Source organism: Mytilus californianus, unplaced genomic scaffold (assembly GCF_021869535.1).
Source record: "Mytilus californianus isolate M0D057914Y unplaced genomic scaffold, xbMytCali1.0.p SCAF_7, whole genome shotgun sequence".
Taxonomy (NCBI): domain Eukaryota; kingdom Metazoa; phylum Mollusca; class Bivalvia; order Mytilida; family Mytilidae; genus Mytilus; species Mytilus californianus.
The window spans coordinates 25,594,800-25,609,003 of NW_026262723.1; the positions used below are offsets into that span (position 1 = coordinate 25,594,800).

At 31.0% G+C, this 14,204-nt stretch overlaps 1 protein-coding gene and 1 long non-coding RNA gene across 3 annotated transcripts in view; one reads left to right on the forward strand and one right to left on the reverse strand.

Annotated features, from left to right (window-relative positions):
* The window catches only part of LOC127707603 (uncharacterized), a 49,821-nt gene that overhangs the window by 12,185 nt on the left and 23,432 nt on the right, over positions 1–14,204 (forward strand). For both annotated transcript variants that reach the window (XM_052212201.1, XM_052212202.1), the window contains exon 7: positions 756–857. In XM_052212201.1, coding sequence (XP_052068161.1) covers positions 756–857 — 102 coding nt within the window. The remainder of the gene's footprint in view (positions 1–755; positions 858–14,204) is intronic.
* LOC127707604 (uncharacterized) lies at positions 4,103–8,347 on the reverse strand. Its single transcript, XR_007984970.1, has 2 exons — positions 8,129–8,347; positions 4,103–4,292 (listed from the first exon to the last, which is right to left on the reverse strand). It is a non-coding gene; the product is annotated as an uncharacterized LOC127707604 (long non-coding RNA).

Below are 14,204 nucleotides of genomic sequence, written 5' to 3' on the forward strand. Positions count from 1 at the left end.
AAAGAATTGTTTAATTTTTCAATAGCGAAAGCAATCCAGAACATAAACCGCCACAAAATTTTCCATAGTTTCTGTTTAGTCCAAGTTGAGCCTTTTTAAAATCCGGTTAAGGATAAGCCGAAATCCAATTAGCAACACTGATTACGAAGAACTTAGATTAAAAAAAAAACCAAAATTCTTATCAAACAACAAACCGTGTGTCCACACTTCGCTTAGGAGATTCGACACCGACTTGTTTCAATATTTGATTTTAAAACTTTTTTGGATATTTATGTTTTGTCGTTAGATACACACCTCCTCAATTTCGATGTTTATTAATTAGTTGACGTTATAATTATCTTAAGAGGAAAAAGAACGAAGCGTTGTTCTGTGTTTTAACAACATGGTAAAACCTGCGACGAAACGACTTGAACATTTTCATGTTGTTCTATTCCGTAAAAAAATGCTAAGGTAAAGTATGATGACATTATGAACGACAGTATCAAGGTCTTGTCGTTTATGAGATGACGTCACAATATATAAGGTAACTGGACAACCATTCCATTGGCTTCAAAACCTTATTGTGAAACGATTACGTTTAGAAATAAAAAATCAGTTCAATTATCTTCTGCTGATAGGTAGTTTTTGTAATGACTTGATATGTGTGCGCTGTTACTTAAATTTCGAATGATTAATCCTTCATGAATTTAATCCTTCGATATCAATACAGAATGTACTTAATTAATAACCTATTTCAACCTTGTGAATATTTACAGATCCAAATGCTACTTGTCTTGCATATGAGAGAAAAACCAATAAAAGAATTCAACTACCGTGTAGAACACCTCTCCATTACATGTGCATCACAGAAACCACAGGTTAGTATAATACACTAATTTTAGGATTATATCCTATAATACAAAATAAGGCATGCTTGCTAATTATAATTTATAAGGTAAAATGAATTTACAGCTGAACATCGTAGAAGAATTTTCAGGGATTGTCCATGTTGTCATCACCAGTGTAAGACACCACGAGGTTGTGCAATGCAAAAATGTAACAAATGTGCACAATTTTAACACGAAACTAATAACAAAGAAAATTTTGTTTTAAACTGTAAATAAATTCATTGATATTAAATACAAAATACAAGACGCAATGCTTAAACCTTTTTTGACCAGTTTATTATGTAAAACAGAAAGAATATATGCTATATATTTCTTTTAATAGACCTGTACAGGTTAAAAGTACAGATAAACGTACAAATAAATTTACATACAACTGACTCTATTTTAAAAGAGTAAAATCCATTTTATTCCTTTTTATAATCTTTTTCAATGTTTACCATAAATTGAATGCAGATTTCATAAAGAAACACACATATTTTACAATATTCCATGTTTTTACTCTTATAATTGATAAAATTTCCATTTAATGTTTGGGAAATTTCCCAAAATATATGAAAGTTTTAAAATATTTGTGGTAAAGATGTTTGTGACAACTTTTAATTCAGGAAATATCCCAAAATCATTTTCAACATTATTATTTAAAACATATATGTTGGCAAAGAATGTTGACAAACAGATCTGAAACACATTTCGGGAAAAATCCCGACAAAAATAAACTAAGTGGAAAATGTATAACACAGATGTCTTCGAATATTTTGGGATTTATCCCGAAAACAGAACGTATTTGCTAGAACTCATGACTAATAATTTCTTTTCACATTTCGGGAAAAATCCCGAAAATATAAATCTATTATCAGACACACACTTGTTACATAGATTTTTTTTACCCATTTCGGGAAAAATCCCGAAATAAAATCTGCAAGCAAAATTTTAAAATTATGCTACAGATTTCTTAAACATATTGGGAAAAATCCCGAAAAAACAAAATCTATAAGATATTATAACACAGAATTTTGATACATTTAGAAAGTTTTTATGTAAATTTGTTTCCAACATTTGTTAAAATTTTGATTCATAACAAATATGTTTCTAACTGAAAAAAATATGTATTTTGTTTATAACCATACTTTTCATTACAGGTCCGAAAAAAGTATTTTCTAAGAAATATTAAGGTTGCTCTCTACTGCATCTCTTTTGTCATGCTTTAGTAATTCCCTAAATATAATATCAACCAAATTTGTCCCACAAAAAGGGGGGCCTAGGCCTCCTCTAAATCCTCCTCTTATAAGTGGTCGATTTTAAACTGGCCTAAGCATAAACTTTCCATATAAACTGCAAAAGATTCTAAGTTATAAAACCATGATTTAGGGTTCAGGATAAAAAAATCCCCAAGCACATGTATTGTCCAAAAGCTTATTCAACTGCATATAAAATATCCCTGACCTACTTTTAGTGGTTCTCCTTAAACTGAACTTATCACAAATCTTACAGTGTAAACTAAGGAAATTTTCAAAGTCAATATTCCATTACTGAGAGGCTGGTGAGGAGGGCGGTGCTCTATGGGATTGAGATGTGTGTCCATAACACATTATACCCTGCTTCCACAACCAGATTTCCATATTCAGTAACTTATTTGTAATTACTTAAAAAAATCAATGACTTCATAATGAACACTTGAAAGTACAAAGTTTCAAGTTTATTTGACCATAACATCATAGTAAACTATTGTACACAAAACCTTAACCTACTGTACTGTTTGTACATCTTGAAAACAAAATGATTGATAAAAACTAGTTTCAACTCATTTCTTCAAATGCCAATGAAATTTTAAAATAGGAATAAAATCAAAAAAATCAAACTCAAAAATATTCAATAATGTAGCCTCATTTCATTTTCCTAATTTGCACAATTTTGTTTTTGTCACAGAAAACATGGAAGAAACTTTATCTTTAATTATATTTTTCTAAATTTCTTTGATGTTCTCCACAACAAAATATAACAAGAGTGCACACGCTGAAATGTATCGCCTTCTTTACTAATCATTGATGTTATGTTGATAGTCCTAAATATAAAGCTTTACTACCACTATCACATAAACTTAACATGATCCAAGAAAATGAGGTCAAGGTCATATAAACCAAACAAGAAATACATGTACACCTTATAATTATTCAATACACTAAATATAGTTGACCTATTGCTTATAGTTTCTAAGAAATAGACTTAACCAAGAAAACTAAACATTGACCAATGAACCATGAAAATGAGGTCAAGATCAGATAAACCATGCCAGGCAGACATATACAGCTTACAATTCTTCCATACAACAACTATAGTTTACCTATTGCTTATAGTTTAAGAAAAACAGACCAAAACACAAAAACTTAACACTGAGCAATGGACTGTGAAAATGAGGTCAAGGTCAAATAAAACTTGCGAGACTGACATGTACATCATAAAATATTTCCATACACCAAATATAGTTGACCTTTATTGCATATAGTATTAGAAAAAAAGACCACAACTCAAAAACTTAACTTTGACCCCTGAACCATGAAAATGAAGTCAAGGTCAGATGACACCTGCCAGCTAGACATGTACACCTTACAATCATTCCATACACCAAATATAGTAGACTTATTGCAAACAGTATAAGAAAAACAGACCAAAACACAAAAACTTAACTAACCACTGAACCATGAAAATGAGGTCAAGGCCAGATGACACCTGCCAGTTGGACATGTACACCTTACATTCCTTCTGTACACCAAATATACAAGACCTATTGCTTATAGTATCTGTGATATGGACTTGACCACCAAACCTTAACCTTGTTCACTGATCCAAGAAATGAGGTCGAGGTCAAGTGAAAACTGTTTGACAGGCATGAGGACCTTGCAAGGTACGCACATACCAAATATAGTTAACCTATTACTCTTGATAAGAAAGAAATTAACATTACAAAAAATCTTAACTTTTTTTTAAGTAGTCACTGAACCATGAAAGTGAGATCAAGGTCAATGGAAATGTGACACGGAAACATCGTAACATGAGGCATCTATATACAAAGTATGAAGCATCCAGGTCTCCCACCTTCTAAAATATAAAGCTTTTAAGAAGTTAGCTCACGCCGGCACCGCCGCCGCCGGATCACTATCCCTATGTCGTGCTTTCTGCGACGAAAGTCGCAGGCTCAACGAAAAAGAAAAATACTGTTCTAAAATAAAATACATGTTCTATATAATATTACAAATACATACAATAAAATATTACAAATCATAGTAACATGTGAATAAATCTTCATAACATGTGCAATGCTTGTTATATTCAGATGGAATTATTACATGTTAATGTAAATTGATCTGTTTCTTTACTGATGACTTTTTCTCTTCCTTTCACTCCTGCCTATAAGAGAAAAGTAAAATAACATTTAGTAGATTAAAACAAAAACGCGCTATTCCGCTGAACATGCTAAATGTAAATATTAATGGTGAAATCAACAATTTTGATCATGTTGATAGGTTGAGACTATCACATTTGACATTTATAACAAAATTTCTTTTCCCCCTCTGACCATTTTGATTACCTTGTGTGACTTTTCACACAATCAACATGATCATAATGTACATAACTTTTCTGACATTTTTAATCAATAAAGATAGTATAGCCAATAATAGTTTTCAAAATTTTTAGTGTAGCGCTGAGTTCTTTTCCCTTTCTCCAATTGAATGTTCCTGGCAACCTACATTCTTTTATGTTACTTTTTTTCATTTAACAAATACTGATCAAGATTTAAAAGGGGAGCAATATTGAGTTTTCATGTGGCTTTCCAAAGTCAAGACTGTTCCTGTCACCTAAAGTTGTATCTTAAGGAGGCTTGAGGGTATACAAATTCAGCAAAAATTTAAACTTTTTTTTTTTCTTTACAAATTTTTATTTCTTACACTATTAGTTGTTACTTTATGAAATGGTACAAAAATCAACCAAAAAAATCATTTCATTTTGGCCCCAGATGACTTTTGAATAGTTTATATCATTTAAAAAGCTCCAAATTATCTCCCTTTGATGAAAAAATGCCATTTCTTTGCATTAAAATTGAATATCTTTTTTAACTCATCGGTGACCTATATTTTTATTATTTTTTTCAAATAAGCTGTACTCAAATAAGCTGTACTAAACTAAACTATTCTAAAATTTAAGCAATTTCTGTAATTTAGTTCTTTTTTTATTTCGTCATTCCCTTTTTTTCTCCTATTAGTTCAACAGAAAAAAAGTAACTTAACAAAAATGCATGCTTCTTTCGAAGGCAGATTGTGAGCTCAAATGAACGGTGACCCTATACTTTTATTTATTTTTCTATTAAGTATAGGATAAAGTTTATTTCTAGAAAAAAATAGTGAAATCCTATATTTAAAAAACAAATATTGAGATATACCCGCGAGCCCCCTTAAAGCTTTTGTTTCAGGGAATTTGGTGTTGACAGTAGATGTTTGTGTGTTTTTTGGTTATTCAATTGACAATTGAGATGTTTATTAAATTCTACAATCACTTGTTGATCATTTCAAGACAGTTGACCTATAAAAATATGATGAAACCTTTTCAACTGATTTTTATAGTTTGTTCTTATGTTGTGCTGTAACACCACTGTCCCAGGTTAGGGGAGGGTTGAGCAACCAAACACTTGTTTAACCTGCCACATTCTTTATGTGCCTGTCCCAAGTCAGGAGCCAGTATTTCCATGGAAGTTGTTGGTTTATGTATGTTATATATTTGATTTTCGCTACTTGTTTTGTTATACTGTAAATTCAGAAATTATTGCGAGGTTTTTATTAATGCGAATAATGCGACTGTGTGAGTATCGCAATAATAAGAACTCGCATTTTGATTTTTGATACATATATTTGTATGCAGATTTTCCTGAAATCGCAATAATTAATCTCGCATTTTTGTCCATTATCAAAAAATCGCAATATTTAATGCACGCAATAATTTCTGAATTTACAGTAATAAATTGTATAAATTAGGCCGTTAGTTTTCTCAAATGATTTTTTCATATTTTTTCTGATCAGGGCCTTTTATAGCGGACTATACAGTATGAGTTTTTCTCATTGTAGAAGGCTGTACAGTTACCTATAACTGCTTATATCCACTTTATTCAAACTTTGGTGGATAGTTGTCTCATTAGCAATCATGCACCTTCTCCTTATTTTTATATAAATATAGGTCAAAACTGCATAGATCTATGCTGTTTAGTTATTTTTTGTGTTGTTGAGTTGCGTTTCATCTGTAATAAAAAGGTAAAAATTCTTGAAACAATATGTTTTATCTATGTGAACATCATGGATTATTTATTCCTTTCAAAATTCTGTGAATAAATAAATGGGGAATGCGTCCATGAGACACAGATTATGCCCCCGCTTGCATATAACATTTTAAAGGGTCATAAATCAAGAATGGTAAAAGTGACACACAGTACCCAAATGAGTACTTGATCTGAGTTTTGTGGTTATAAGCATTGTGTATAAGTTTCAGAACATTTGGTTAAGCAAACTTAAGTTTATAGTGAACTAAAATGAATATAAACAGCTGCGCCATGAGCACATGATACCTCCGTCGCTTTTTCAAAGAATAAGGTCTTCAACACAGCGAGAAAATCACGCACTATAAGTGTTTCTTGTTTCTCTTTTTTTTACATAGATAATTAGACCGTTGGTTTTCCCGTTTGACAGCTGGTTTCACACTAATCATTTTTGGGGTCCTTAAATTAATAATAGCTTACTGTTCGGTGTGATCCAAGGCTCTGTGTTGAAGACCGTACTTTGACCTATAATGGTTTTTCTTTTACAAATTGTGACTTGGATGGAGAGTTGTCTCATTGGGACTCATACCACATCTTCTTATATCTATGTACAAACATACAAAGATAAAACTTAATGCCCTCCTCCGCTACGACGGGGCATAACAAAATGCATATGGCAGATTCCATATAAGAAATTGAAATGTCTGTCAAAATGAATAAATAAATAAAAATAATAATTACTGTTATTTTAAAGATAATCTGTGGATGTTTTGAGGTATAATGATGTTAGAAGAAATTATAAAAATAATTTTTGGATATGATTGTTTCTGTTTAAAGTAGAAATAATTAAAACAAGTTGAAAAAATGCAAAAATTTTGACAGAATTAACTCCCATTTTTTTACACAATGTTTATGTGTTGCAATGCTTTATGTTGACACTTGTATACTGGTATTTACTAGTGTAGTCTGGTTATTCAAACATCCCTGTTCCCAAATTTGTTACTTTTTTTAGTCAAAAACATCTGTGATATATATTTTTTTTCACTTTCAAATATCTTGCTTTATAGCTCAGTGTCTGTCAATAAATCTTATGTCAGGAACATCGATGTAAAAACTTTCAAAATCATTGTAGGTTCCAATATATGCCAGTTAAAACTGTAAGTCATGCTGTGCATAAGAAAAAACACGTGTTGATTTTTTCATTTAACTTTATTCAAGCAATAGTTTTAACTTATATGTTTCCTACATAAGATCTGTCAAACTTGTTTTCTTATGTCTGAAACATTTGAATGTGCTAACAGTTAAAGTTCTTTGACCTGTAGTGAAATCTTGTTAGATGTTAGGCTGCAGTATTTTCCAGGAGTTTTAAAAATGACTTTCAACTAGGATTTGATTTCCAATGTCAGTAAAAAAAAAACAAATATATATTGTCTGTCAAAATATCTTATGTATGAAAAATCTTATATCAGAATCAAGTCTGTCAAAATCTTATGTCAGAAACTCAATTTGTCTGTCAAATCTTATGTCAGAAATGATAAAGTCTGTCAAATCTTATGTCAGAAAAAATAAAGTCTGTCAAATCTTATGTCAGAAATAATAAAGTCTGTCAAATCTTATGTCAGAAAAAATAAAGTCTGTCAAATCTTATGTCAGAAACAATAAAGTCTGTCAAATCTTATGTCAGAAACAATAAAGTCTGTCAAATCATATGTCAGAAACATAATATTTAAGGCTTCGCTTATTTAAAAAGGATGATGCTCATAATTTTTTTTTGGTCAAATTGTCTTTATCTTTATTAGTAAAGCATGTATTCAAAAACAGAAGTTCATTGCTTATGATTTTTGCCTAACGTGCTTATGGGAGTTGTTTCACTTTCTTATATGGAATCTGTCATATACATATAAAGCAGCAGGACTCTAATTAAGACTGAATATGACAGTACCTTATTCTTTATTCTTTCATCTTATCCCCTGCGTGATTGCTGACATGAATTTTGGTTCTTTATTTCTTTTACGTCCAGGCAATTTTGATATGAAAGCACCATATTTCAAGCTAAGTGTACCCATGATTTGTCCTGGGTGTATTTTGATAAAAATGATAAATGTTGACTGCATCTTTTGGTGTCTCTCTTGTAAAACAATAATGCAAAGTCTATGTGTGTTGCTTAAAATTACAAATCATAGGAATTAACCAGTAACATATATTGTTTTATAATTTCACTTCTGAAACAATCCTGACCGGTGACTGTACAGTTTCAGCATCCTTTCCTTTGTTCTTAATTTTTCTGATATTTAGCTGAAAGCAGGATCAATATCTTCATGTGTGTGGCAAACAAGTACTAACGACCAGAGAACCTGAAAAAAAATTATCTGTTGAGTTCTCGACTAGTATCATTTATTTATCCATTAAAGAGATACGGCTTTGTTAGAATTTTGAAAGGTGGAAGCAGTATAATTACTTTAATGCACTAATGTAATAAATAAAACAAGAATGTGTCCATGGGACATGGATGTCCCTGCTTGTAAATATATCTCTAATTTATCCTTTTTTCTATTAATAAAGTAACATAATATGAGAATGATGAAAGTGACTTGATCAGTGTTTGGTGTTTATAAGCATTGCCTGTGTATAAGTTCCATAACACTTGATGGTTGAGGCAAAGAAAAGCTAAAGTGCAATTAGGGTTTTGAACTAGTTTTCAATTACTTCAAGTTCCCTGATATTGATTCATGTTTTTTTTTATTGCAGTACGTACAGTAATAATCTGATGGTTGAAGAGGGCACAATACCACGACAACAACATGTTTATCAAAATATCATTTTCATTTTGTTCTTTCTTAATATTCCAAAACCACAGAGGAGAAAAATAAATTTCCATATCTTGCCCTGTTAATGAGTCGTAATGAAAATTATTCATCAAATACACATTTTGGTTATGTTGACTTATTTGTAGATCTTACTTTGCTGAACATTATTGCTGTTTATTATATGTAACAGTTTATCTCTATCTATAATAATAATCAAGATAGTAACCAAAAACTGCAAAATTTCCTTAAAATTACCAATTCGGAGACAGCAACCCAACAACGGGTGGTCTGATTTGTCTCAAAATTTAAGGGCAGATAGATCTTTACCTGATAAACAATTTTACCCCAACGTCAGATTGCTCTAAATGCTTTGGTATTAGAGATATCAGCCAAAATCTACATTTTACCCATAGATTCTATTTTTAGCCATGGTGGCCATCTTGGTTGGTTTGCAGGGTCATCTTACACATTTTCTTAACTAGTTACCCCAATGATGATTGTGGCCAAGTTTGGTTAAATTTGGCCCAGTAGTTTCAGAGGAGAAGATTTTTGTAAAAGTTAATGGTCGACGACAGCCCTTTGGGCCAGGTGAGCTAAAAAAGATGTACAACAGGTGTTTAGAAATAAAGAAGATAATGCACTCCAAAGAAATTTTTTTATTTACATTAGAGCTGCCATGAGAAAAAACATATGATAGATTTAATAGCAATATGGGAATTAAAATATTAATGTACAATGTAATGTATGTGCCTGTTCCAAGTAAGGAGCCTGTAATTCAGTGGTTGTCGTTTGTTGATGTGTTACATAAATTTGTTTTTCGTTCATTTTTTGTACATGTACATAATTAGGCCGTTATTTTTCTTGTTTTCTTGTTTTATATTTGTCATTTAGGGGCTTTTTATAGCTATGTGGTATGGGCTTTGCTCATTGTTGAAGGCCGTACGGTGACCTATAGATGTTAATTTCTGTGTCATTTGGTCTCTTGTGGAGAGTTGTCTCATTGGAAATCATACCACATCATTTATAAGCATAAATCAAATAAAGTTAAGTACAACATTTAAAAGTGGTGATGTTAATAACATTTCTGATATATCCAATTTTCTTGAGGAGAATATCTAAAATATATGAATTTATGAGGGCTTGGAACCCCGCTAACATGTTTAACCCTGCCACATTCTGTGCCTGTCCCAAGTTAGGAACCTGGACAATCAGTGGTTGTCGTTTGTTGCTGTGTTACATATTTGTTTTTCGTTAATTTTTTTGTATTTTTATAAGGCCTTTAGTATTGAATTGTTTTACATTTGTAATTTTGGGGCCTTTTATATATGACTATGCAGTATGAGCTTTGCTCATGTTGAAGGCTGTACTGTGACCTATAGCTGACTGACAGACGGAGGGACAGGGGTAAAACAATATGCCCGCCAACTTTTAGTTGCGGGGACATACAGAGTTATACACTTTGTTTAAAATACTATTGAAAAATCATAATTTAAATTATTCATGTTTACAGAAGTCTTTTGTTATAATGTTTATATTTGTATTGTGTTGTGTTGTTTTATTTCTGTATCACATATAAGTCTAAAAGTTTCCCTCAAGGACCACCAGGAGAAAAAAGATTTCAAGAACTCTGTAATGGAGAGAAAGAATGGATAGGGTTTAAAGAATAGAGAATATTGGACAAACATGTGCAGAATAAAGAGGCAAACAAATAAAGAATAGAGAATATTGGACAAACATGTGCAGAATAAAGGGGCAAACAAATAAAGAATAGAGAAACAATTGCAAAAATAATACAGAATATTGAATAATAGGGCACAAAAATACAGTTAATAGACATGATAGAGATAATATAAATGGGCAAAATAAATAATGAATAGAGAGAAAAATTTGTGAGGGTTCCCGGAACCCAGTGTCTTGCCTACTTTTGCTGTTAATCGCAGGCTCAACAAAAATGAGGAAAAAAATTAATAAAAATATTCCTCTTTATACTATCTTTTGATTGTAAGTAGCTTCTGTCCAAGTTTGGTAAAAATCCAGGATAGTTTATGAATCTAATAAATGTTTTAAAAACTTAAACGTAATGTTAACTGGAAGAAAAACTAAGTCCATTTAAGGGTAAAATACGGAAAAAATGGAACAAAATTTTAACAAAATTTCCTTCTAGATACTAGCTTTTAGTCATAAAAAGCTTCTGTCCAAGTTTGGTACAAATCCAGGATAGTTTAAGAAAGTTATTAAAATTTGAAAAACTTTAACCACAGAGTGAACGTAATGTTAACTGGCAGAAAAACTAAGTCCATTTATAGGTAAAATACGGAAAAAATGGAATATTTTTTTTACAAAATTTACTTCTGGATACTATTTTATGATCATAAACAAGCTTCTTTCCAAGTTTGGTAGAAATCCAGGATAGTTTAAGAAAGTTATTAAAATTTCAAAAACTTTAACCACAGAGTGAATGTAATGTTTCCTGGCAGAAAAACTGAGTCCATTTAAAGGTATAATATGGAAAAAATGGAATTTTTTTTTTACAAAATTTACTTTTGAATATTATCTTATAATCATAAATAAGCTTCTGTCCAAGTCTGGTAGAAATCCAGGATAGTTTAAGAAAGTTATTAAAATTTCAAAAACTTTAACCACAGAGTGAATATTTATGGACGCCGCCGACCACGACAACAATGAGGACGATGATGACGACGCCGCCAATGGAATGTAGGATCGCTATGTCTCGCTTTTTCGACAAAAGTCAAAGGCTCGACAAAAAATGGTCTAATATTTAAAGAATAAAGACAATAAGGACCCCCTCATCCAAACCCTCATTTAGCAGAACAGTAAAAATGATAATTATCTACTTTCAAGGAGTGTTTAATATTTGGACATTTTCAAACAATTTCATACATTCCCATATCTTTAACTATTTGATCATTACTTACATCTGTCCATTATTATGCTGCCTTTTAGATCACATTGCATTTGAAGCTGATGTTCAATACTTGCACAGTTGTACACCTAGAAAAAAAATCTGCAAAAATAAGATAAAACAGTCTTGTGTAACTGTCATACTAGTTTAGATACAGAATTGTGTGACTTTCTAACAGAAAATTTACATCACATCAATGAGAAATTGCAAAAAGTAAATAAAATTATTCATTTGTCGCTTTCGTTGTTGAGGTTACATGTACATGAGTGCATTAGCTGCCTTATTTTTACATGTTCACAAATCAGTATCCGGGAGAGCAGTAAATATATAGAGGCTCTGCACCCTCCCCCTGAAATTTTGTGCTCTGAAGGGAACCAGGTGCTTTTTCTATGTAAGGAAAGAGTTTAAAAATTATCCATCATGTCCTCACATCTAATTATTAAAAGATGATTTTATTGATCATTGAAATGTGTATCAGAGTCAGAACTTCTCATTGTTCATTTTTTGGGGGACTATTTATTACCCTATAATTTAATGTTTTTATTGTCTTTAATTAAGTGACTGACACAGTACTGAGGATAACATTTTCATATCTCTTCCTTTATATCTACAAATTCTAATGATGTTTCACATCCTGGGGGATTAAAACCCATGAAATTGAAATTTTTCACACATAATTGACTAATAGTAGTAATTGGGAATGTAAACATGTAATAAATTTTTTCCCAGTAGGCAGTTTAACCAAACTTAAGATACAGACAAGACATAATAAATCTATTATACTATATACACAGCATGCACAGGACATGTGCTCCTATCATAATGATGAACTGAGTCTATACTGTCCCTTTAACAAATAATGCAAAGTTAAAAATTTTTGTTATTTAGATTCTGTGAATTTTTTTAATTTTAAACATTCTTAGTTTGTTTGAAATAGATATAAGTTGTATACTTAATCATCTGTAGAATTTTTTTATTAATGAAAAAAAAAGAATTAGCTTAACTGATTAATCTATAAAGATTATAGTCGATCCAGGTAATTTCGTACAGGCAGTTGGTCCGAGAACACAGTTATTTTGTAGTGCATTTCTTTTAGACAATAAGTGGAAATAAATAAATTTGGTGTATGTACTGCATGACTTCTGATTGGTTAAAAATGTAACCTTTATTTTCAATGTTGTCAATTTTTATGGCGACACGCCCACTCTGACGTTGTGTATTCATACGCCAACATGTGTGTACGTTGTAATTGTTAATATAAATAATATAAAAAGCTCTTTGAGCCTTATTTTTGATAGAAATTTATTCATAATGAATGACAATAATTTATTTTGAATTTATTGAACCATAAAATTAATTTTTGACTCTTCACATTTTACATAATTTGCTTCGCAGATTATTCAATGTGAAGAGTCAAAAATTAATTTTAAGGTTCAATAAATTCAAAATAAATAATAGTCATTCATTAAATAAAAAAAATCCAACCTGAGCTTTCTCAATAATATTTTTACAGTGTGTTGTACTACTTAACTTTTGGGACAAATTATATAAAAATTATAGAAAACTTCATCGGCTCTAACTCAAAATATGGACAATTTTATGTTAAGGGGGTCTTGAAATCTTGACAGCTTCCAAAATTAATGCCAATTTTTAACCTTTTTCAGCTGGAACAAATCACTATTTTACTCTAAAATTCATAATTCAAATTTTTTAACAGTGTAATTTTATCCCCCTACTTGCTATTTGAGACATAAAACATGAAGAAATATATTTGGAAGGGGGATAAAAAAAAATTGGCAAGTAACACCCTGTCCACACTAGTTAGGGACTTATTGGCATATTCGTGGACAATGAAAATCAAAGGACGATAACTGTGTTCCCAGACCAGGTAATTACTGTACATTTTGCTTGTTTATTAAACAGGGAACCAAATGACTTTCATTTAGGACCAAAAGTGTACGGAATTACCCTGACTGACTCTAATGTAAGATCAACCTCCTAGCTCCCCAAGGTAAGATATGTACATGCATTCATAAACTGGGGCTCCAGTAGGAGATACACCCTTATGTCACAAGGCTTTTACCCTAATGATCGAAGCGTGTCTAGAAATTGCTTCAGATTACTTTTAAGCAAATAGAACAGTTTTGAACATTTAAAAGATCCCAAGTACATGTAAATATTAATGACTCACATTTTAGATGACCAACAATGTATTAAGAAATTTTCAAAGAACATATATATATATATAGGATTTAATATTGTCTGCCATGAAATTAGGTCCACCAGAC